The sequence below is a fragment of the Galeopterus variegatus genome, unplaced genomic scaffold (assembly GCF_000696425.1).
Source record: "Galeopterus variegatus unplaced genomic scaffold, G_variegatus-3.0.2 Scaffold1306, whole genome shotgun sequence".
Taxonomy (NCBI): Eukaryota; Metazoa; Chordata; class Mammalia; order Dermoptera; family Cynocephalidae; genus Galeopterus; species Galeopterus variegatus.
Window position 1 is genome coordinate 182368 of NW_007727417.1, and position 25223 is coordinate 207590.

Below are 25223 nucleotides of genomic sequence, written 5' to 3' on the forward strand. Positions count from 1 at the left end.
TTAAGGTCCAATATCCCCCACCCGCACCCCCAAGACAATGTTATAAGAAAAGTAATGTAGACGTCATCCTGCCTGCATAATGGGCAGTATCATAGGTAAAAACAAGTACCATTGGTAACAATATATGTGCTTCTTTGGCCAATATAATTTGCAACCTTAAGTTTTTACTGGACCTACCTACCTACTTATTTTTTTCCCACTAGTAGCATCTGTGGATAGCTGATGCAGTCAATAACTATCCTGAATAATTAGATTTAGAGAGAGCAACTCATTTATTCTGAAACAAATGCATTTTTACAGCACATCCTTTTTACATTTCACCTGCCACTTCCAAAGCTCAGGTTCTCCTTGTTCCAACAGCCTGCTTATACCACCTCCTCATTCCAAACCAACCTCTTTAGCCTACTATTTTAGTTTCCTAAACAGAGATCTAGTTTTCAGCAGAATTATTTGAGGATCCCAAGAGCACACAAAATAACAGCCAAACTCCTCAGCATGGCAGACTGGTGTCTTCATGATTAGGTCACAGTCCACACCATGACCCGATTCATGCTGACTATTTAGAACTGTAGGCTCTGGGTGCCCCAGCTATGCTCTGAACTTGCCTCTACTTTTCCAAATTCTGCTTCGAGTGTCCTTTTCAACATGTTGAGATATTAACAATTTTTCAGTGTCCAACCAAGTGCCATTGCTTGTGAGAAGGCTTCTTTAGTCCTAATTGGATTGTCACTGTGTCCCTGTCATAATATAATTTGGTATCTTATTTTAGGCATATGATTTAGAAATCATATCATACTTTGCATTATAGTTAATTTTATGTCTGTTTGCTCTATTATTTACAAATTGTTTTAATTCAGGCTATGAGACATTCAATCCCCACAACATCACCCAGTGTCTTTATGTTAAAGGCTTGTTCAATGGTATTCAATCTATCGATTCAGAGTGATTTACTGTCCTTGCTTAAGGCCAATGTATATATTGAAGAGCAACTAAATGCTCCCATTCTTATTCCCTGCCCTGTTGTCTTTTGGTTTCTCATTACAGTAACTTGCAAATCTCAGATATCCAGGGCACAGCAACCTGGGACACACCAAGTACCCAACTGTTGTGATAGTTTAGGATGAACTATGGCATTGGCCATTTCTGATATAAGTCAGGAAAAAAATCCACTTTTGGTGTAAAATTTCTGATGCTGAAGAACATTTCTTATATTGAAGAGACATTGGTACTTACTGATAATAAAAGAAGTCAAATTTACAGTTTTGTTATTTATATACCTGCTTATTTCCAATTTTTAAAATACAAGTTTCTTACACTTTATTTTGCAGTTTTGAGTACTTCTGCATATTTTAACTTTCTATGTAATGTTGCTTTGCCTCCCACAGATTTGTCACCCCTTGTCCCCTGGGTGACAGAGCCACCAAAGATTACTCAAAGCCATCTCTTCTGAGCAGTGAGATGTACCAGAAAGGGGTTAAAATCCCAGAACCCTCAAGCATGAGGCATTCCTTCCATTTGGGAAATTAACCACGAATTGGGGTTCTCTTCCTGCATTTATTCTCCAGACCAGCAAGTTACAGGAAGAGACAGAGGTGGGGTTTTACCAAGTACAGTTTAACAAGTTTAACAAAAGAAGCTGGTAACATTCAATAAGTCAAGCAAGGTGACCTTCTATAATGCAATTTGCAACAAAGGCTTGATTTTAGCAAACACTCTCTTCTTACGGCAATTTCCCAGTATCTTCACATATCAATCAGTAACCTGTCTGTCTTTGAGCCAGCAACCTTGCTGTGTTACAATTCTTTATCTTACAACAGAGACTTTATAGCCTGGGGAAAATTTCCTGTCCTTTGCAAGGTCAATGTTTGAAACTGCAAGGCTTTGGAAAACCAGGCCCTGTGAAGTACATTGGCTTTATGAATCCTCTACAATGTAAGATAATTAAATACCTCAATATGTATCTAGTGAATTGATAAAATAAATGAACTGAGTTTTCTGTGAAGAAATGTAGTAGTTTCATAGCCTGTTTGAAAAGTGTTTTATAGGGATGGTTGTCTACAGCTTTCACCAGTGTTGAATTTCACTATGGATCTGGCAAAGCACCTGCTGTTTTAGCTTTAACACAAAAACTGTAGAAATTAATCTTAAATACCTAATTTTTAAATGAATAAATCCCATCAAATATTAAGTGACACTGACCGTCAGGCTGAGAGTGTTCACCCAAAGTTTCAATAACATTATGACAACTTAAAACACACTCTAAATGCTTGGCCAATGGGCAGTTTATGATACAAAAATGTATACTGCTTATGTATACTGTTCAGTTCCTTCCTGTTAAGTTCAGAGAAATGCATAAAGCCTATGGCTGACCCATGATATATGCACAGAATTATCACAAGTAATCCAAGGATATGCTTGAAGTCATTTTAGTAAATTATTGATAAAGCCTGATGACTAAAAACAATTGTAAATATTGCCACCTTAATTTTCAATTTAATTTTCAGTAAGTAGAAACATTTCTCAATTTTATTTAATATATAATAATATTTTAATTAATGATTAATGTTTTCTATTTTTAAAAACTTCCTGGAATTTAAATTTCAGGCTGAACTATTCCCAAATACATTTTATGAGAATATTCATTTCCTTTTCCCTTATTTATTATAGTTACATTATCAAATAAATGTACTTTTATTTTTATTTTTACTTGATTTCAGGGATTATCCCCTTCTTAAGCATGTAATTCCTATAATTAAAATGGAAAAACAGAAAAGTATGCCACAAGTAATGTCTTTCTATGAAACTATTAATATTCTATGTATAATCAAGTAGTTTATTTCATAGTTTTAAAAAATCCACTCTCAGACAATCAGTAAATGTATATCATCAGCCAAGAATTATGCTAGGTTCTTTCACTTATTATCTCATTTAACTTTGTAATCCCCCCAAACAGTGGCTAACACTATCCACTTTTTTGCAGAAAAGTAAATGTAGGCCCAGGAAGGTTCAGAAACTGCCTCAAGACTCAGCCTAGTGAATGAGGAGTTAAATTAAAAACCCAGCACCTTCATGCCAGAGCTTGCGACTTGAAGTCTTACCATTCGCTTTTTCCCAAATATACAAATATAGGGGATGAGCAGCAACATATTCCCCTAATTCAACTATGCCAATCTTGATACTTGTCAAAGTAAAAAGTAGCTCCTCACACAAATGTTGTGACCTAGTCTAAATGTTCAGCCTATTTTTCGATTCCTAACCAAACTATATCTATATCTCTTGACAATATAGTATTCAGGCATCAGTTTGTTTAGGAATGATCCTTGCGCTGAAATTTTTAAAATATGACCAAATATAATCCAGTCTTCCTCGACACAAGTGAAGTAAATTGCCATTTATTAAATGACAGTTATATGACAAAAACTACAATTTCAAATTTCAAATTTTTTCATCTGATATCTTCCTTTTATCAACTCTGCTGTGTCAATGAGGAAATCAACACATGGTAGGTAACTAGTTTCAGCAGTAGAACTGAGGCTGTGTCTTTCTGGTTCCAAAGCCCAGAAAATTCCACGATCCTGCATGGGGCACAGTCAGGGCTAGAAGGGACAGCACTACTTCCATGCAAACATTCTTCTAGCGGAGTAGCTGCTAACCTTCTTCAATTATTTATTTCATACTCTAGATATTTATTGAGTGCATTCTATGTGTGAAATACAGCTTAGCCTAGTATATTAACAAAAGTCCTTAAACCAACTTAAAAAGTGGTGGCATCACATGCCCCTTTGAGCTTTTGTATTAACGTCATTAACCTACATCAATGTCACCATTTATAATTTTAAGCATAATTTTGCTACCTCCTGATATGAAGTAGCGACTGATAAAATTGCGAAGTTAATATTGTATGGTACAAGTGACTTTTAAAAGTCTTACTCTTTAAAAGCAATGCCTGCTTGGGCTAGTTATACTCTATAATGCACCCTGCACACATTTTTCTCACTTAATCCACACAAATTTCAGTTTCATTTAATTAACATAAATTAATTATGAAGGTAATCTGACCATGTTATGTAATGTTAAGTCTGTGACTTTAAACCATGTGCTATTTCTCAAAAATAAATAAATAAATGAATAAAGATTGTTCACAATCAAAACAGTCAGAGTGGTGGTGGTGGTGGACAGAAGACTGAGAAGGTTTCTCCAGTCCCCATGGGTAGACCTATAGCCAGTTCCATCCAGCTGCTCCCACACGCCCTTCCTGTCTTCTTCTGAGGAAAACATTCCCATTTTAAAAGAGGCATGATTGCAATAAAGGAGAATTATACAAAAAAAAAAAATTATTTCCTGTATCATATATCTTTTTGTAGGTTGTAGATAAATTATAGCCAATTCATACCTTAAAATATATTTATGGGCCAGCCCGGTGGCACACTCGGTAGAGTGCGGCGCTTGGGAGCACGGCGGCGCTCCTGCTGCCGGTTCGGATCCCATATAGAGACCGGTCCGCTCACTGGTTGAGCGTGGTGCGGGCGCGACACCGAGGGTTGCGATCCCGTTGCCAGTCGCGGTACGGGCACAACACCGAGGGTTGTGATCCATTACCGGTCACGAAAAAAGACAAAAAGGAAAAAAAAAAAAATATATATATATATATATATTTATATGTTACAAATAATAACATTTAAGTAAGGATCAAAACGTGCGTATGTGTAAGCCAAGAAACTAAATATCTTTAAAAGAAACATAATGGGCTTTTTTAGCACAACAAACAGCATACCTACACCCGAAAGGACAAGTAAGGTTATATAATAATCTGGAGGGGAAATAAAGGGGGTGATTAATTTGAATATGGAACCAAAATGGAAGGGTTGAAACTTAAAGCAAAACAGGTTTTAAGAGGTGTGTTAGAAATATCTAAAATATTGAAAACTTAAAAACTCCATTTTAATATATAATGAGCCCCTTAAGGGAGGGAAAAAAAGGAATATAACAAAACAAAAGTAGTCTTTGGGTAAGATAATTTTCCTTCACATTTATGCATCAGAATTATCTAAATTTTCCAGCTGGAAACTTTTCTTTCCATACATGCATGCATCTATACAGCGGGTTAAACAGTTGCCCTCTGAATTCACAGGTATCCGAAAGGTGGATGTAAATATAAGCAGCATGTGATTAAAACACAACAAACGAAAGACAAAAAGAAGCAATGCACCATTGGCTGGAAATTCCTTTTAAGTCAGACATCAAAGAAAGTTGGACACAAACAATGAAGGGAGCGTTGGAGGCGAGGGAGACTCTGCTGTTCTAATCTGTCTATGTAAATACAGCTACATAAGGTCTATGACTTTGCACACAGCTATAAAAATAAGCATGTGCATATATATACATATGCACTTAATTGTGTTATTTACTATCTATAATTTGAATTTTAAAAATTTTAAATACTCCATAGACCCAGTGTTTGAAAAATAAAAAACAAATTATTTTCAATGGTATAATTTACCAAATATATGTGATACTTTCTAAGGTACCAGATAAATATAAAACCATAGCTTTCTGTTTTCATTTTCAACAGACTGTTACAGGAAAAATATACTAAAAGATTACACTTATTACATTTATGAATTACAGTTTTCTATAGACTGAGAACAATGATATATTTTTATAAATTCTTTGGTAAAAGTGAGTTTTCCAATAAGTGTTCACGTCCCGTACCAGTTTATCATACATCAGTTTTATGTATCGACTCTAATGATTAATAAATCCCCAATCACCATTTTTCCTCTGTATCTGACAGATGGAAAACACTGTACTCAGTGTTGAAGATACCAAAGGGAATTCTAGTTAGGGAAAAAGAGGAAAGGAAAATCATCAGAAGGGAAGCCCATGCATGAGGCTTTCAGGAATCAAGGGCAAGAACATGCTATTTGTAGGGATGGCTCTGGGTCCCAGGAGAGATGAGGACAGGAGTTAACAGGCATCCCTGGCCTGGGCCTTACACTACATCTGTAGAATCACAGTCTCCAGAAACAAAGGCCAGAGCATCCTTTTAACGTTTATGTTCTAAATATGCCAAATGAGTGTTTGCAGTCTCTTTGCTTTAATGTAACTTAGCAGTAAGGACTTTGGCCTTTGAAGGTCTGATTCTAGCCCAGTTCTCCCACTTGCTGGCTGTGTCAGGTCAACATTGCCCATCAACCCGTAACTCAGACTGCTTATCAGTGAAATGGGGGGAACAGTCCCATCCCCCAAGTAGGTTCCATGAGTGAATGTGTGTGAAACACATAGATTAGATCTTGAATATTTATAAAGCACAAGGTGTATGTAAAACAGTTTATTACTTGATATATTAAGAATATGAGAATATCAAAATTAAAACATTTTGAAGATTCTAATTAAGCCAAAATGAATAACTTAATTCAGGGCTCATTTTTTCATATTCTATCCTCATGTTTAAATTTAAGATACATAATTTATATAATGTCTTAGTTTCTATCCCATTTTTATAAAATATCTGCCAAGAAAATGTTTGTAATACCTTAATTTTATGTGTAGCTGAATTTATATAATTAGACCCAATTTGTATGTATAGCTGTATGGTTGTGTGTGTTGAAATGATTTATAAAATATCTATTAAACTGAGTTTTGCACCTCCACGTATAGTCACATTTAGGAGAATCCTTTGAAATATTTCAGACTTTTAAAATAGATTAAGCAAGATTAATAAAATGTATGTCATTAAAAATATTCGAAATGCTTCAAATATTTTGAGTTATTTAAAATATAATCCTTGAGGCTTACTGTAATACATATTATAACATTTACTTCTGATATTTAAGTGAATGGACACTGCTTTACACTAGATTACACTGATATAAGTGGACACTGCTTTACACAAAAGTAATAATATAGTTATGTCCAATGGTGCTGACTGTGATAATACATTTTTACTTTGTCATTTCTACAAGTAAATGTAATGCTTATTAAATCACTTATCTAGAAATATGAACTAACAGTAAGTAAATATCTTAAATTCAGATTCCTTTTATGGAAGCACATTAGCGTTTCCTCTGCTGTGGCTTGGGGAAAGCCTTTTTAAAAAATAAGTAAAAATCAAACATCTTTCTTTTATAAAACTAAGAACTTCACATTTCTGAAGTACAAGAACAGGTAATTTAGAACAATCCTCCTGTCAAAGGCAACTAGAAAAAGCTGTACAGAATATATGGCTCTTCTTGAACCCATTGGAGAAATAAAAAATTGGAAAAAAACTACCAGACCAAGAACCTAGAAAAGCCCATATTAGAGTTCAGCGGGGCATTCTGAGCATTTTTGCCCTGAGTATGTTTCCTATTTGGAATAGTGTGCTTAGAAAGTGAATGGCACTTTTGACATTTCATGAGATAAGTGGGGCAAAATTTAGAGTCTGGGTACACCAAGGATGGGGACCTTGGTAACCTCCCCATATTTCAGTCTGTGGCCCCCGTGGGCTGCACATGAGGTGCACAGGTGATCTGAGGGTGAACCAGGCATCCTCTGAACTGCAGCCCATCTGTAAGTCATTGGATTACCCCGGAAAATCTCAATTGCGGAAACTTGGTTAAAGTGATCCCAGGTTGTTGGTGCCTCCAGACTCCTCTGTGGAAGAAGATACCATTGCCTTTGGCCATAAATTATGATTGCCAACATTTTTCAAATACATTCTCTTGCATACTATCAAAGCTAAAGAGGCACACAGGGCTAACGTGAACACAAAGGAGCAGAATCACAGGGCCTTCTGATGATGGAACAATCAGACCCAGAATATAAAACAAATGTGCTGCATTCAAGTATGACAGGATGAAATTGGACATTTCAGCAGAGGATTTGAAACCTAAACTGACCTAGCAAATTGAAAAGAACCAAATGGGAATTTTGGAACTAAAAAATATAATAACTGAAATTGAATATTCCATTGAATGGGTTTAACAGCATATTAGACACAGCTTAAGAGAGAAGAGTGAATTTGAAGACAAATCAAAAGGAAAGCGTGGATAGAAAATGCATAAGAGAGTAAAGAATGCAGAGAGTACTTCGTTGGAGTTCCAGAAGGGAGAGGACTGAGCCGAAAAGCAATAGTTGAAAAGAGAATGGCTGCTGACCTTCTGAACATGATGGATGACAATCCAATGGAGAATTCCCAAGGAGCAGCACTGTGGTGAAATCAAGAAAAAAGAAAATCCTGAAGGCAGCCAGAGAAAACAGATTCCATTCAAAAAAAGAAACCATTATGCCAGTAGCTAATGTATCAAAAGAAACCTGGGATTCTGAAGGCAGTTAAATGTCTTCAATATGCTGAAAGAGGCCTGCTGAATTAGAATTACATATACAGAACTAATTAGTGACCTGTAGATTACAGTATATATTCATGACTTATGAAGATTTAATACTTATTGATGCTTTTGTCATTTTTACAAACAATGCCAAAGTTAAAGTGCAGTTTAAAGTTACAGTGCGGTTTAACTACTTTACCTTTTCCTTCATTATGTTTATTGATGTATGAGTATTTTATTGCTGTGTATTTTAAATCTGAACAGTCATTACTATTATTTTTCTAATAATCACTATTCTTTTAGTTGTATCCCCACATTTGCCATCTTGTTGGTTTTTATTCCTTTCTCCACCTTTCACTGCAAATCCCTTTTCTTCTGAGGAAAACTCTTTGGGATTTATTTTAGTGAATTTCTACCGGCGGTGATTTTTTTGTTTGTTTTCATTTGATTGAAATCTTTATTTCATATGCATTCTTAAAGGGTAAAGCTATAAAATTGTAGAAGTACAAATAACTATTAGATCTTGATAAGGCAAGGATGCATGCTATATTTTATAGGGTATTTTTTAAATGTAATTGGTGGAATGAACAGCAAGCAAAATCATCATAAAAGATACAAAGACCCAAACAACATAATTTAACAAAGCTGTCCTTGTGGACATGTACATAATTCTTCCTGAAAAAATTACAGAATACATATGTTTTACAAGCACATGTGGAAAATTTACAAACAATGACTTCAAGCCATAATGTTTCATTATAAAGAATTGATATCACATAGATGATGAATCCTGACAACAGTTCAATTAAGCTGTAACTCAGTAATAAAACTAAAAAGTCTCCATATGTTGGAAATTAAGAAATAGAATTCCAAATATCCCATAGGTCAAAGGAGAAGTCACAATAGAATGGATAAGAAACTGTCACTAGAGACTGTGTAGATATTAAGAAGATAATAAAACTGTAATATGAGATACTTCAGGTTCTGCCAAGATAGAGCAGCCTCATTCCTCCAGGTCCTCTCTCTCTTTACTGAAAACTCTGGACATACCACAACAAATAAGCATAGAAAGACTGAAAGGTGGAAAGAAGACGATGGCTGCCTAAGGACCTGGGATTTGAAGAATGACAGTACAGTGAGTTCCCTGGTTTCCTTATTGCCTCCCATAGATCCCAGATCTGCCAACAGACACAGTCCAAAGAAGCTCCAAGAAAAGCCAAAGGACAGGAAAAGTTGGACCTAGCAGCAGGAAACCTTTCTAACCATAGCCACCCTACTCCACGCAAACACCAATGAAAAGCCGCACCCTTACCCTTGGTTTCAGTGGGAGCTGGCCTCTCACCCCCCCTCCCTGGAAGCAGACAGTGCTCCCATCCCCTGCTGGGTGGTGTCCAGCCCATTCCTGCACCTCCTATGCTGATGAGTGGTCCAAGCCCTGGTTGGATGTGCTTCTGAACAGGAATCTATGCCTTGGGGTTAGGCCTTCTATTAGCCCCTGGTGGTGGTGATATACATATATATAGTGAGTATGTATACATCCCTGTAAGCACGAACCACTGGAAAGGGTCAGATATCATCAATTTGCTACCAAGTGGATGGTTGTTGTCCCTGAGGAATAGTGCTATGAGAGGACTCAGGATTGGTCTCTGTTCCTGATGAGTTTGACATTCAGAGATAGCAGTAGCAAGATCAGCCTGGGAAGGCAGGTACCCATGCTATTGGGCCCATATGTAGCTCCATCTCTCTGTCCCGGCCACTTCCTTTAAATGTCTGTGTGGGGTTCTGGCATAGCTAATTATGAAAGCTGGCAAATGTCAACTAGCCCAGACAGCTTGACTACACAGTTGTTTAGTACCTCTTTGTAGGCACGTTTTCTTCTGGGTATTAACTAATGTGAAGGAAAAGTCTTCATACTCAGTGCCCAACCACGTGTCCACCACAGCCTTTGTTTGACCCAGGCCTCCTTGTCTCCAGTTTTCCAGTCTTTTCCCTCCAGTCCTCTGCTGGTAACCAGGCCACTGGCCACTGTCTAGGAATTGGTACATATGAGGGCACTTCAAAAAGTTCATGGAAAAATAGAATTGAAAGATAATACGAATCTCTCCAGGAACTTTTTGAATAACCACCTCATATTCTTCAGTCGACACTGTCTTTCAGACCAACTTCTAAAATAGGGCAGCTGCTGTCAAATTTCAGCTTGTGCTCATTGACAGAGCCAATTCAATTCATCCATAAACCAGTTTTGGGATTTTCCTCATTTTTCAGCTGGCTGGACTGATATGAGATTGGAAGCGGGCAATGGTACGATTGCTGTATGTTACTTGGTTTGGGCTACCAGCTCATGCAGCTTACTTGGGCACTCTAGTCCTGCTTGGACTCAGTCCTGGATGTACCACTTCCTTCTAATGACAGCCTGCTGCCGGGTCAGCCCCCACCTAATGTACAGTGGGCAGTTCTGGGTGCGTGGTCACGTAGTGCCAGTAGTTAAGCATTCCATTGGGCTGTATGACTTGCATTACGTTCTCTATGTCTCCTGCCATCAGTTCTGGCCTGTAGAGGAAACCCACCGCTGAAAAGTTCAATGATGCTGGTGCTGCTCAGACAAGTGCATCCCTCCCCACTGGCCCTGTGAATGGTGTGACCTGAAGCCCTCTGTGGAACATAGAGCTGTCTCAGGTTTTTAACCTCCCATACTTTATCAGTTCCAGCATTCTCAATCCCTCAGTTTCTCTATTCTTTCCTCTACCATCTGTCAGGGCAGCTCAGGATTTCTCATTTGCTTAGTGCAGCCCATCAATTTTTCCAGGCCTCTAAGAGCCCTTCTAGAAGTTTGTCCATAACCTAGGGTCCTTGCCAGAGGGGTAAATATTGTATCCCGCCAAGCACATGTGAAAATTTATAAACAATGACTTTAAGCCATTAAAAAAGTCAAGTGTCCTAATGAATTCTTACATAGCCAGTTTTATATTCCTGTTCTCTGATGAAACACCCTAAAACTTTAATCCCCTGCTTCCTGACAGTACAGGTAAAAGGGTCTCTCATAAGCTACCAGAGAGGCCCTCCGCTCTCACATGTTGGAATCAGTCACTTGTTAAAGGCCCTCAGTTTCTCATTCCTTTTCCAAGCATCAATTTGACTTAACAGTAGTCAGCCAACTCTGCTGTCCTTGCTGGCATCGTTGTCCCCTTATCTTTCTTCGACCTAAGTCATCACGCCTGCATTGGACACATCACTCAGGAGCTCACCCTCCTTGCCCACTAGGTGGTGAGGGAACAAGTGGCAGAGCTCCATCCACTGCCTCTATTCTCAGTTCACTCCTGGCTCCTCACATTACTTGGGTTGGTGTGGAACCTCTGAGAAACAGTCACAACAATAGGATTAGACATGTAAGAGGTTTAGTTGGAAGTGCCTGTAAGAGCAAAAGGAGAGGAAGAGAGAAGAGGCTGGGAGCTCATCCAGATAACAATGTAGGCCTGGCTCCATGAGAAGAGAAGAAAGGAGGGAAGGCCTCGGCTAGAGCCTGAGACTGTGGGGCAGCTCTGAGAAGTCATGGTGGGGCTTCCCATCAGAAAGCTCCCACACTTCCAGGAATGGACCTGCATCAGGGCCCACGCCACACTCAGTCACTGATGGTCGACAGCCCATGGGAAGCAAGGCCACAGTGTAGACAGTGTGGAGTCAGTGCAGAAGCGGGGCCTGCAGTCAGTGACTCCTTGCAGCAGGCGAGAAAGGCATATTTCCATAGCTGTCGTAATTTCACTCTGTGCCATCCCCAGCCCCACCTATATTGGGTGCTGTAGTCTTGTAGTCTTCCATTAACGTTTACGACAGGACAAGGGAGCACAAAGATATGACACAGAGGATCTCCCTGCCCCCACTTTGTTATGGCAACCCAATTTCCCCTTGATGGTTGGGACTGATCACTCCAACCACTATAGAAAACCTCCTTTTGCCAGTGGTTCAATAGCATGAGGTAGCAGTCCAGGTTACAATTTAATAGAAGCATTCTTCCTCTGGGAAATACTACTTCTAAAGTAGCCGAATTCCAAATTGCAGAGACAGGAAGCAGATGTTTTGCTAGTGGATATAAGGAGTAATAGTGAGAATCCATTCCCATCATCTACTCCATAGCACACACTCACAATTCTGAGACCCACGAATCTTAACTACAGAAGAAACAGCACTATTAATTAAGGTATATCAGAAGGGACAGTTCTAAGGATTTTACTCTGTCCTTCTTAAAATATTTACTATAACACCATACGCCATAGAATCAATAAAGAGAATTTGGCCAGTTACTATTAGTTGCTGATTCAGAGCAAAAATCACGCCAAAGATGTTACTCTAGCTCCACTAAGTGAGTCCACCCAAGTGGCCCATAGGAGTCCTTGGCAGGCCATTCTACCATTCTATAAGTACATATGCTTCAAGGTAATGGGTAACACGATAAGACCAGTGAATAACATGGGCATGAGCCCATGACCACGCATCATTTGCTGTGAAATGAGGTCTGGTCAGCAACAGTGCTATGAGGAATATGACAGCAATAAGAGCATTTAGTAAATCCACAGATGGTGGCTCTGGAAGAAATAACTACAGGCAGGGAAGGCAAATCTATCCACTTGCAGCATGAACAAAGCACTGCCCCTTTCATGATCAACTTGGTCCGGTGTAGTCAACTTGCTACCAGGTGGCTGGCTGTCTCCCTGGTGATCGTTTCCATACTGGGGCTTCTTATTGGACTTTCCTGCTGGAAACTGAGCACTTAGAAGTGGCTGTAGCTACATTATGCCTTGGTAACCATGCAAACCCTCCATCTTTGTCACCATGGCCACTTTGTTCATGAGTCTATTAGCAAGGAAGATGTCCACAGAATAGGTCATCTTATGCATTGGTTATTAAGGTTCTTCTCTGCTGAGTTTCTCTCCAGTTCACATTCTTTCACACCCTGTACTTGTTTGGAGAGATCTAGCTACATACATATTCTCACAATACCTTGTTAACAAACTTCCAATTTTGTTTCTTCCATGTCTCTGATCAGTGAGCCAAACTGTTGATTTATTGCTTTAAATCTGTGCAGATCTAGATTCTTCTAGTCATCTCTTATTCCTGGCAAAGTGGACAGACAGGTGCACTGTTCAAAGTTCCACTGACTGGGATTTCCCTTCCCCATTTTCTTTTGTGAACACCTCTGTGAGTAGGGCTGTCCATTTGTGGATGCTGCCAATATACTGTGTACAACCATCTACAAATCAGGCTAAGATATCATCAAGAACTCCCTATGAGGTCATAGGTGCAGGTTGAAGTGGGGGTAGGGGGCAGGAGCAGAAACTATGAGAGTCTGAGCCACTTGCTCAGACCCCTTCAGGACCTGCTTGAGCCCAATCTTGTATACATTGGTACACCACTTCCACTGGATGATAGACTGCTGCTGTGCACACCCAACTTTACAGGTCATTGGGTTGAACCCACTTCACGATGCAGTTCAGATTACATGGTAACTTGTTGGCCAACACCAGAACCAGCACCCATCCACAATCTGTTTCTCAAAAGAATAGTTATCTACAGAGGACAGCATGGATTTCTCTAATATCCCAAAGGCTCACACTGCTGTACCGTACCTCTAGGAACCTGCCAAAGAGTCCATGCAACACCTTGATCAGCCATGACACTCCCAGCATGTTTGTGCCACTGGATCACAGTTCTGCCCAAGTGGAGAGAAGTTTGCACAGTGGCCTGGACTGGTTGTGGAGCCATCTTTCACTCTGAGCCTCATCCAAAACTGGCAGACTTTCAGGTTACTTAGTAAATGAGTAGGAGCAGCATGCCCAGTTGACATAAGTGTTGACTACAAAATCAAGAGGACTCAAGGCATCGTGCTTCTTTCTTCAAGGCAGAAGCTAGATGAAGAAATTTTTCCATAATCATGGAAGAATATCATCTTTTGCATCTTTTGTCACCATGCTTGACCATGATGACACATCCCAACACAACCCAGGAAAAGATAACTGTACTGCTCCTTAGAAATCTAAATCTGGTCAATTATAGTCTGTGAGTATCCCGGGCCTCCACTTGTAACAGAGAGTGAACTGAAACTACAGTGCAGCTTCCAGAAAGTGGAATATAATGGATAAAGAAGATAACCATACAGACTCAGGGCTGATCAGAGAACTTACACTAATTTGACAGCAGGAAGATCTCACTATATTTTGTCCACCTAGATGGATGACTGAGATGTCTTTCTCTGTCCTCCCTTTTCTGCATGGGAGTTTTAAATTAGTTACTCTCTTCCTTCTCATCTATTTTATATTAGGTAGGCTGGAGGCAGACAAATCGTCTAGACCATAGGGACCCTGGACCTGATGTAAACTTCTATACATCATCCATGATTCTGAAATACAACCTGGATGCAACAAATGGATGAGAGTTTGCAGTTGTACTATGTGAAGGGGAGAAAATATAATTTCTTTTCTCAACCCTTATAAGATCATAACTGGGATGCATCTGTAACAAAAGACAGATTAACAAGAAAAACAAGAATTTTTATTTACGCATGCAGCGTTCATGACATAGGAGGAAAGCTCAGTTCAAAAGCCTCTCTCCAAATGGTGGCTTAGGGTCCAGCTGATACAGCATATCTAACAAAGAACAATAAATTTACAAGTGACAAGACAAAGGAACAAGCAGCTTTAGGTTCCCCAAGGTGGTGAAACTACAGGAAGGTAGTAAAATCTGCTCCCAGACTCCTCTGGCCCTGCTGGCGCCATCTCTGAGCTGATAAGCAAGGGAGATCTTACATTTCTGCATATAGTGGAAAGGGAAGGTGGTAGCCCTCCTGCACCTTTTTCAGAGAACTTTGCATGGTCTGCCATAGGAAAGACAGAGCAGCTCAGTCCTTTCTTTAACTGCCACACCCCAACTGCCCCATAGATATTTATGTCAGTGAGGCATATTTGGGGGTGAAATATTCTGGTTTCCTTTATACATGGGGAAAGAGAATGAACATATTAAATATAGACTTTATTAATGTAAAGGGTGTATATCAATGCAGTCTCGTTAAAGGATGATCTGTGTAAGAAAAAGACATTGGCCTACTCAACAAGCATCTGAAGTCTATGCCCACCTTCTTTTTTTTTTTTTTTTTTACCCATTTTCTCTGTTAATGAGAATAAAAAATGCATGCATCAATTTCCAACCTCCCTTAAAGTGTCAGGTAGCCTTATGACACTATTCTGTTCAAAATAATGTAAAGTCTTGTAGAGGGTTTTCATTTTCAACCTTTTTTTTTTCTGAATGAAAGGTAAATTAAATGCCTGGAAGCATAACAACACCTGCAACCAGGAGGCCTAAAGCTGCACTAGGGATGGGGGAACAAAAGCATGCAAGTTGTCTGAGGCCTGATGACACTGCACCAGCTAACAGAGACCAGTGAATCAGGGCTCTCAGTGACTTGCAGCAGAACAAAATCTTAACTGACACACACCTTTACCACTTACCAGCTATGTAAACTTGAGAGTTATTTAATTATTGTGACTTATTTTCCACACATACAAAATAATAATAATAAATCACAGAGTTGGGCAAGTTAAATATGAAAATCTATGTGATGGATTTCAAACAAAATAAAAATTAAAATAAGCACTCAATAAATAAAAATCAGCAATAGCAGCGCCATTATTATATGAGGAAAGTTCAACCTCACTTGTACTCAAAAAAATGAAAATATAATACAGGAAACTATTTCCACCTATCAAACTAAATAATACAAAAAATGACATTGGAGAGGGTACAGTAGATATATACTCTATCACTGCTGTACTATAAACTGGTATAATTCTTTAGGAAATAAATTTGAAAAATGGTCCAGAGAATTAAAAATATCCAAACCTAGGAATTCTACTTCTGGGTAGTTAGCATAAAGAAGACATAAAAACACCACAGAATTTTAAATAAGAAGATGTCAACGTAGTGCTAAATGTAACAGTGAAAATTTGGAAGCAATAGAAATGTCCAACAATTAAAAATTCTTAACCATATTATAGTATTTTTGCTGAAATGCATGAAATATTATAGTCATAAAATTATGTTGACTGAATAAAATAGTATGGAAATATATAACATTAAGGGAAATATTGGCTGCATAACATTACATATATCACAAAAAAAAAAATTTACACAAAAGTAGGAAATTTACCAAAATGTTATCATTGCTGATATCTGGGTATATATCTCTGGGACATAACTGTAAGTACTATTTCCCCCTTACTTTTAATCCTCTATTTTACAAGTTTCCTGTAATTAATACTGTATCAATTAGGATGCTTGTAGCTACAAGTAACAGAAAATCTAACTTGCTTAAACTCGAGGAACTTTCCTATCTGACAGAACTAAGAAGTCCAGGGCAGGTTGGGGGTCAGATACAGTAAGGGCAGTGATTCAACATCACCAATGCCCCAGGCCTTTAGTATCTCCACTCTTTGTCCTCAGTGTGGGCTTCATCCTCAAGCTGGTTTACCTCATAGTTGCAACAAAAGCAGTAGCCAGAAAAAGCCATGTGCTGACTGGCTCAAAAGGATCATTCTCTGGAGTAAACAAACTTGGTGCTCTGTTAGAAAGAAGGGGAAAAGTAAATTGATAATGGAGAGATGAGCAATAATGTCTTCTCTAATTTGCTACTATTTTAATTTTTCAAAATATGTTGATTGCTTCCAAGATTTTGAAAGTAATTCATTTCATTGTAGAAAATTTGGAAAACAGAGGGTATCAAAAACGAACAAACAAAAAAAACTCATACATGATCCCATAACATGAGACAACCATTGTTAACGTTTTGGTGTGTTTGTTTTAAAAATCTAAACAATACAAATAACAATACTACAGATAAATTCATATTCAAATATAACATATGGGTGTATATATATAAAACCTTAATTAATTTAAAAATGTGATTTTAATGGCTCTGAGATAGGAGGTCCTCAGTCTCTGTGGGTTCAGATTTCAGGACACACCTTTGGGTTTCAAGCCACTCTCCAAGGCCTCAGACCTTTCCTCTAGGCCCTCCCTTAGAGGAGAGTTACTGTTGTCTGTTGGAGCTATTTTTGGCATCAACACAGGGAAATTGAGACCTCAGGGGTCTGACTCATACAAATTCAGTAGCTGAGCATATTGAGTAGAAAGGGGCTGTATAACCATGATAGCTGAGCATGCTCAGTAAAGTGGAGTGTATATTCATTAGACAGCATGAATATGTATTAGACAGTGAAACTATAAAAGCTGAATCCCAGCAGAAGGTGGAGTTGCTGCTCACTTTCCTGGGGCCAAGCCACAGTTTGCTGGCTGAGGTGTGCATGCTTTCTTTTGAAACATACTTACTTTCAGCAAGCGGCTGCTCACTCTCTTAAGCTGGCCTGCACTCTGTATTAAACTTTAAGTGTATATTTCTTACTTTTATATCATACTTGGTGTGGGCCCTGCTCAGTCTTTGGAGCTATGCTACTGTCTCTGGGAAGTCTACATCTCTTTTTCATTGCATTAAACCTGCTCTCATTTTCTACTGTGACTCTGCCTTGAATTTTTTCCTGTGGTAAAGTCAAGAACCTGGTAAGAGGACAGGGAGGGCTGAGGCCAATTATTGGCCTTCCCAGACCCCTTCTCCTCCGGCATCAGTTCAATAACATTCTAACATACAGAAATAGTATAATTTATTCAACCATTTCTCTCTTGCAGGTCATTTCTGTTAATTCCCTTTACATTATTATTTGTAATGTAATTAATACCATTGAATGTAATATTTCACTGAATTTCTGTTTTACTTCTTTTGGATAGTTTCCATTGAGATTTCTGGACCAAACTAAAGGCTCTTATATCATATTACCAAATGAACACATACTACATATTTATAATGAGAAAAAATCTAGTTAATAAAGTACAAGTGGGAATCATATTTGACTTTATAACTTCACAAGTTGGTGTAACCATCAGATTGTCTAATTTTTAAAAAATGTTTTGTAAATATTAAGGCATTATATCAATGGAAGATACTACTTTGATGCAAACAGAAAACCACTTGAGACTCCTTTATGATAATAATCTCCCTTTGGGATTCATCTGTAATTTTTATCACACACAATGTCATCACTTTAAACAACTTTCAACATTTCACATTCTATCTGTTAATAGAAGCAAATCTGTCTTGTTATTGATATATTCATAACTCACAGATTTTAATAATCTATTAATATAAAAGAATTATTAAGCACATAACTATGTGCGATAAAGAGGGCTATGAAACTAACAATATCCTAGTATGACTAAATGTCGAAGACAAACACACAACCAACTAAAATAAATGTGATCAGTGATACAATAGAGCAAAGAACATTTTACTATGGGAACCAAGAAAAACTGGTAATTAATATTTCCCTTTCTTCTCCTATTTTGTTCTCTGCTTCAATTGCTACAGTTAGTTCTCTTTGCCTGGACTTTTAAAATCTTACCTTGTTCTGCTTTCTTACATTTGCGTGATCCCATTTCTGGTTCCTTTATAAGCTAAAAATCCTTCCCTTGTTCTAATCACCCTCCTTTGTTTATCTACTCTCAGATCAGCTTCTCTTCCTGCTGGGATTCTGGTCTCCAACACTCATCCTGCCATCACAGCTCCAACCCCACTTTCCCAGGCTGACTAGGTACTAACACGATGCTGTTCATGCCTCAGAAAAATGTGTCACAAGCTAAATTACTGAAATTTTTAAATAACAGGAAAAAAAGCAAGCCAAAATTAAGGAGTAGAAAGAATATGTACTTCATCATATGTAATTCATATGTAATTCATCATATTATACAAATTAAGAAATTTGAAAACTTTAGGGGATTGCACTGCTTCTACACATGAAGACTCAGTAGGTCTTTTATTAGTTACAGAATACATGTGCTAATTACTTAGGGAGGAGCAGTAACTCACCCAAACAATGTAATCTTCAATAAGTTACTTACTAGGGGAAAGAAGGTACTTGAAAAACCTCAATAAACCACAGAAAGGCAATTGCATCATGATAATGAAGGCCCAAAGGGATTTTTAAAAAAACACTACCACACCTAATGACAAAATACAGCCACAGGTCATTTCTCTTCCCTTTGTATTGGTGTGAAAATTCTGGAGTTATATTTGTCCATAGGACAACAAAACAAGTGGCAAATTTATTAACTAGTCCATTTTTAAAAGTCTAATAGATCCTAGGTACAAGTAAACTGTTGTCCCTAGAACCAACGTGTTATGTTTGCCATTTACAAATGTTTATGTCCTAAGAAAGGAATATGAAGAGCAAAATAGGGAGGCCGGCCCGGTGGCGCACTGCTACAGTGCCCCACTTGGGAGCGCGGTGGAGCTCCCGCCGAGGGTTCGGATCCCACATACAGACCGGCCGCTCACTGGCTGAGCGAGGTGCGGGCGCAACACCGAGGGTTGCGATCCCGTTGCCAGTCCCAGTCCGGTACAGGCGCGACACTGAGGGTTGCGATCCGTTGCCAGTCACAAAAAAAGACAAAAAGGGAAAAAAAAAAAATAGGGATTGTCTGAGACAGTAAATTTCATACATACATAAATAAACAACAATTAGAAAACTGAGAAACTACTCATTTTGTAAGTTACTCATGTATTTTTCTGGTATTTAAATCTATAAAATTGTGGTAATTTTTCATATCTAAATATACTATCCCAAATGTGAGGGAGGCTAAGTGTCAGAGGTGGTGGCAGTAACACCTGTCATAAAACATTCATTTTAATAGTGAAAAATGAAATGAAAAGTTCTGGTGATCAATACTTCTTTCTAGAAGTGTTGTCAGGGAAAGAAACTGTCTAGTTTCTCTCTCTCTCTCTCTCTCTCTCTCTCCATTGAGATAGTTCAAATGCTAATTTAGAAATATACAATGATTACTCCATCTTAAAATTTCAAAAATTTAATTTAAGAGACTTTAAACTGAAAAGTTTAAGACAGCCACACTGAACTATATTAAAAACCTACAGTGTAGTTGGGACTAGGCTTTACACTGAAGAGGCTGTAAATTGCAGTAAGATTCCACGCTATAAAAGTGGCTTGGAACTGTGAAAGGTCAATCTGGAATGAATAAAATCCCATAAAATTAAATCAAAGGAATGAAACAAGTTGAAATGAAAGTTACTGTAGAAGAACATGGTGTTCTGAATATAGTGAACATATATAGTTAAGATAAAATGGGATATTTTTTAAAAATCCTGAAAAATATATTGGCTAACCCAATTCAGTATATTTGAAACTATTTTTAAAATGCAGTGATACAAGAGATATTCTGGAGTCATATGTAGGTCTGGCATTAGTGGATAAGAATTATAGGATGTTCACCCCATAAAGCATTTGGACACACAGTGTCTGATTAAAATGATGGCACCATTTTTTGGTAAAATCTGATATATTTAATTTTGGTATAATAGTGATGTATTATATGTTCATATTTCAAAAATATGTTTTGTGTTTAATAAAACACCAAATAACTCAGATAATGCCCTATAAGCATGCTTTTGCTCCATACACCAGGCTGCTATTGCACTGAAGGCAGTGAATTCCATCACGGGGGTTGTAGGATCCAGGGCTGCAGATCACTGTGAATAAAGAATAAGTTAGTAAGTAACATTTTCCTAAATTGCCACATAAGTTAACTTTACATGGAAGATAAATTTTCAAAGAAAATTGTTCTTTCTAAAAATTGTAATTGTGGTAAAAAACACAACATAAAATTTAACTCTTTAAGTGTGTAGTTCAGTTATGTTAAGTGTATTCACATTGTTGTGAAGTCAATCTCCACAACTTTTTCATCTTGAAAAACTGCAACTCTGTACCCATTAAACAACTCCCCATTTCTCCCTTCTCCCTGTTGCAAACAACCATCATTCTACTTTCTGTTACTATGAGTTTGACTACTCTACATACCTCATAGAAGTGGAATCATACAATAAAAGCTTTGTTTTAATTTTTCATTCTGAGCCTGGCTGAAACCAAGACTATGACCTAAAATAATTTTACTGATTACGTAATGTTGAGTTTAGAAGGCCAACTGTACCATCCTTTAAGCTACATAGAAAAAGCCACAAGAAATCAACATGACAGGTGAAACCAAATGTGCTTATCAGATGGCCCATAATAACTGTGGCTTAGATGTGTAAAGATAACTCCAAATCTGGGAAGGAACTGCAGCTAATTCTAAAAATCTCCTGAGTTCAAATACTGTTTCTATCACTTGCTAAATGTGCAATTTTGGAAAAATTACTTAGCTTAACTTAGTTTGACTATCCCTAATACAAGGATAATGTGTATCATGAATATATTACCATAGCTACCTTTGCATGACAGAAAGTAAGGAATGGTAGAAAGAAACCAAGGTCAAACACTATCTCTGTCTTGATTAACTTTGGGATCCTAGGCAAAGCAGTCAACTTTCTTAGTTGTATACTTTTCTCACTTATAAAACAGGTATAATAATAACCAACTTCATAATATTAATGTGAGGATTAAAATCAGAAGACATATGTAAAAGCACCCAGCGTATCACAGGCACTCAGTAAATGCCTAACTCTTTACACTCTGGGACACTGCCTCTTCCATTGTGGGTAGGTGTATAAATGTCAGGTGGTGCCTTAAAGCCTTCTAATTGGGCTGGGGTCTCTGATTATCCTGTTCCTCCTTTTCCTAGTGCAGATGTAGTCAACCGAAGATCTCAGAATATGTTAACAGCACATTAAGTCATGGTTATAATGGGCTACCAAAAAATAGTCTTTTTCCAGCACTGTGATTCAATAATACATGTTTGGAACTGATTCCCACTATATTATTTAATTTCATATTTACTTTTAAAATGTATTTTTCTAAATTTGGAAATATTTTAATTGTACTATTCAGAGGTATTAGTTTCCATCCTATGTTCCACAGAGTTCCTTAAGTTTTAATATATGTTTTATTTGAGGAATTAATGTTTCAGATGAAAAAAAAATTGGTTAAACAAAGCCAAATAGACTTATTTGCTACAGTAATAACAAGATTAATTAAACTGATAATGTACATAGTAAACTTCCAGTGATCTAATACAGTGTTTCTCAAAGGTGTGTGATCATGGCACACTTTCTCTCAAAACACACTTGAATATTTCTTGAAGCAAAATATGGAAACGCTGAGCAAAGGTATCAAAAATGTTAAAGCATTACAAATGCAGAAGATAAATTTGCATTCAGTCTTTACACACACACTTTATACCGATTGCCACAAATAGAACTGACACTGGCATAAAATCATCTAAATCCAAGCTTAAATAAATATGATCATCTAATAACTATTCTTAGAATTAACAAACCTTCATAATACAATATATATAACACTATAGAGTTCTTATCTGTAGCACTAAATTTAAAGTATAAAATTATCAAACTATTAAAATAAAGAGAGAAGAAAGCATTGGTAACTAATCAGTATTCATATATAAAGAAATGATAAGAAAGTACAGGAAGAAATCTTTATGAATTTTGGATAGAGAATAATTTCTTAAAAAGGAAAATGCACTAACCATAATAGAAAACATTTGATATTAAAGTCAAGAACAATAAAAAATTCATAAAGTTAACAATAGTCAAGGAACAAAATTGGGAAAATAGCTGCAGCTATATAACCAACAGAGGAATATTATTCAGAATATATTAACTACTCATATAAACCAATGAGAAAACAAGAGAACATGTAATTTAACACCAAGGTTCAGGGTTTGATCCTTGTACATGCCAGGTACCAAAAACAAATAAACAAACAAACAAACAAATAAAATGTAATTAAAAAATAGGCACAAAAGATAAATTTAAATGTTTAACTAATGGCTTTTTTGTTCTGCCAGCAAAAAAGTGCTCAAACAAATTAGATCTAGGAAATAAACATCAAAATATAATACATGGAGAGTAAGGTCAGCCTTTGTTCCCCCAAGGAAACATTACAAAACAACTAGAGAGCAGCTAAAGTAACTTTATAAGAGCTTTGGAAATCAGTCAAAGACCTACAGCAATAAAATAAATGCCAAATCAAGAAAAAGTCACATTCCAACTGGTAGGAAATTCTGTGGCAGTTTTACTAGCCCTTGCTCCATCCCCTCCCCAAGACAGCTCTGGGAGGTCCCATTCCAACACTTGAGAGAGTGCAGCAGACTGAATTGACAATCTTCTAATTTGTCTGAAGGCCCCCACCCCCCAAGCCCTTGGGATTGGTTTCTGTCCTGGGCAAGGCTCTTGAAAACCAGAAGGGGACTACCCAAGGAGAACATGCCTATGGTTAGAGATTACTGAAGAATACAACAGAACCCCTAAGACCCATAGAAAAAAGCAGGGTTTAGACTCTCAGAGAGATTGAGACATTTAAAAGCAGCCATGTATACAGAGGAATCAGAAAAAGAGCACACATACAGGACCAAGCTTAAGAAAAGATGCTCAACATCACTAATCAGAAGCAAAATGCAAATCAAAGCTACATTGAGATATCATCTCACACCCATTAGGATGAACACTATTAAAAAATACATTATGGGCCGAGCCCGTGGTGCACTCGGGAGAGTGTGGCGCTGGGAGCGCAGCGACGCTCCTGCCATGGGTTCGGATCCTATATAGGAATGGCCAGTGCGCTCACTGGCTGAGCGCGGTGTGGGTGACACCACACCAAGGGTTGCAATCCCCTTACTGGTCACATAAAAGACAAAAAAAAAAAAAAAATACATTATAAAAAATAAGTGTTTGTGAGGATGTATAGAAATTGCAAACCTCTGCATTATTGATGGGACTGTAAAATGGTGAAGCTATTCTGAAAAAAGTATGTAGGTTCCTAAAAAAATTAAAAATAGAATAACAATATGACCCAGAAATCCCACTTATGGGCATATATCTGAAAGAATCAAAAGCAGGACCTTGAGGAGAGATTTGCACCCCCATGTTCACTGTATTATTCACAATGGCCAAGAAGTAGAAACAACCCAAACGTCCATTGCCAGATGGGAAGATAAAAAATGTGCTACTACATAAATAGAATACAATTCAGCCTTATTTAAGAAGGAAATTCTATCATGTGCTGCAACACGGATGAACCTTGAAGACATTGTGCTAAGTGAAATAAGCCAGTCACAAAAAAGACAAATACTGTATGATTTCACTTACAAGAGGTATCTAAAGTAGTCAAACTCATAGAAACAGAAAGTAGAGTTGTGGTTGCTAGGAGCTGGGGGCTAAACAGGAAGTTGTTGTTCAATGGGTATGCATTTCAGTTCTGCAGGATAAAAAATTTCTAGACATCTGTTCCACAACAATGTGAATATAACTAACGCTACTGAACTGTATACTTAAAAATGGTTAAGACAGTCAATTTTATGTTATGTGGTTTCCACCACAATTTAAAATGACAACCACAAAACAAAACAAAACCTTCCAAGAAATATAGGCTAGGATCAGACATCTTCACTGGTGAATTCTACCAAATGTGTAAAGAAGAATTAATATCAATCCTTCTCAAACTCTTCCAAAAAGTTGAAGAGGTGGGAAACCTTTCAGACTTGTATTATGAGGCCAGAATTACCTGAGTACCAAAGCCAGGAAAGATACTACAAGAAAAACCGACTATGGACCAAAATCCTTTATGAATACTGATGGAAAAATCATTTTAAAAATACTAATATTGGGCCGGCCCGGTGGCGCACTGGATAGTGCGCCGCTTGGGAAGCGCGGCGGTGCTCCTGCCCGAGGGTTCGGATCCCACATACAGACTGGTTCCCGCTCACGGGCTGAGCGAGGCGCGGGAGCAACGCCGAGGGTTGCGATCCCGTTGCCGGTCCCCGGTCCGGTACGGGGGCAACACTGAGGGTTGCGAT

The 25223-nt window shown here is 37.8% G+C and overlaps 1 protein-coding gene across 1 annotated transcript in view; it reads right to left on the reverse strand.

The window, feature by feature from the left end:
• Positions 1 to 20734: 20734 nt before the first annotated feature.
• ZPBP (zona pellucida binding protein) overlaps positions 20735 to 25223 on the reverse strand; it is a 128960-nt gene continuing 124471 nt past the window's right edge. The window contains exon 7 of the mRNA XM_008576193.1: positions 20735 to 20943. Within this exon, the coding sequence (XP_008574415.1) occupies positions 20941 to 20943 (3 nt within the window). The 3' untranslated portion in view covers positions 20735 to 20940. The remainder of the gene's footprint in view (positions 20944 to 25223) is intronic.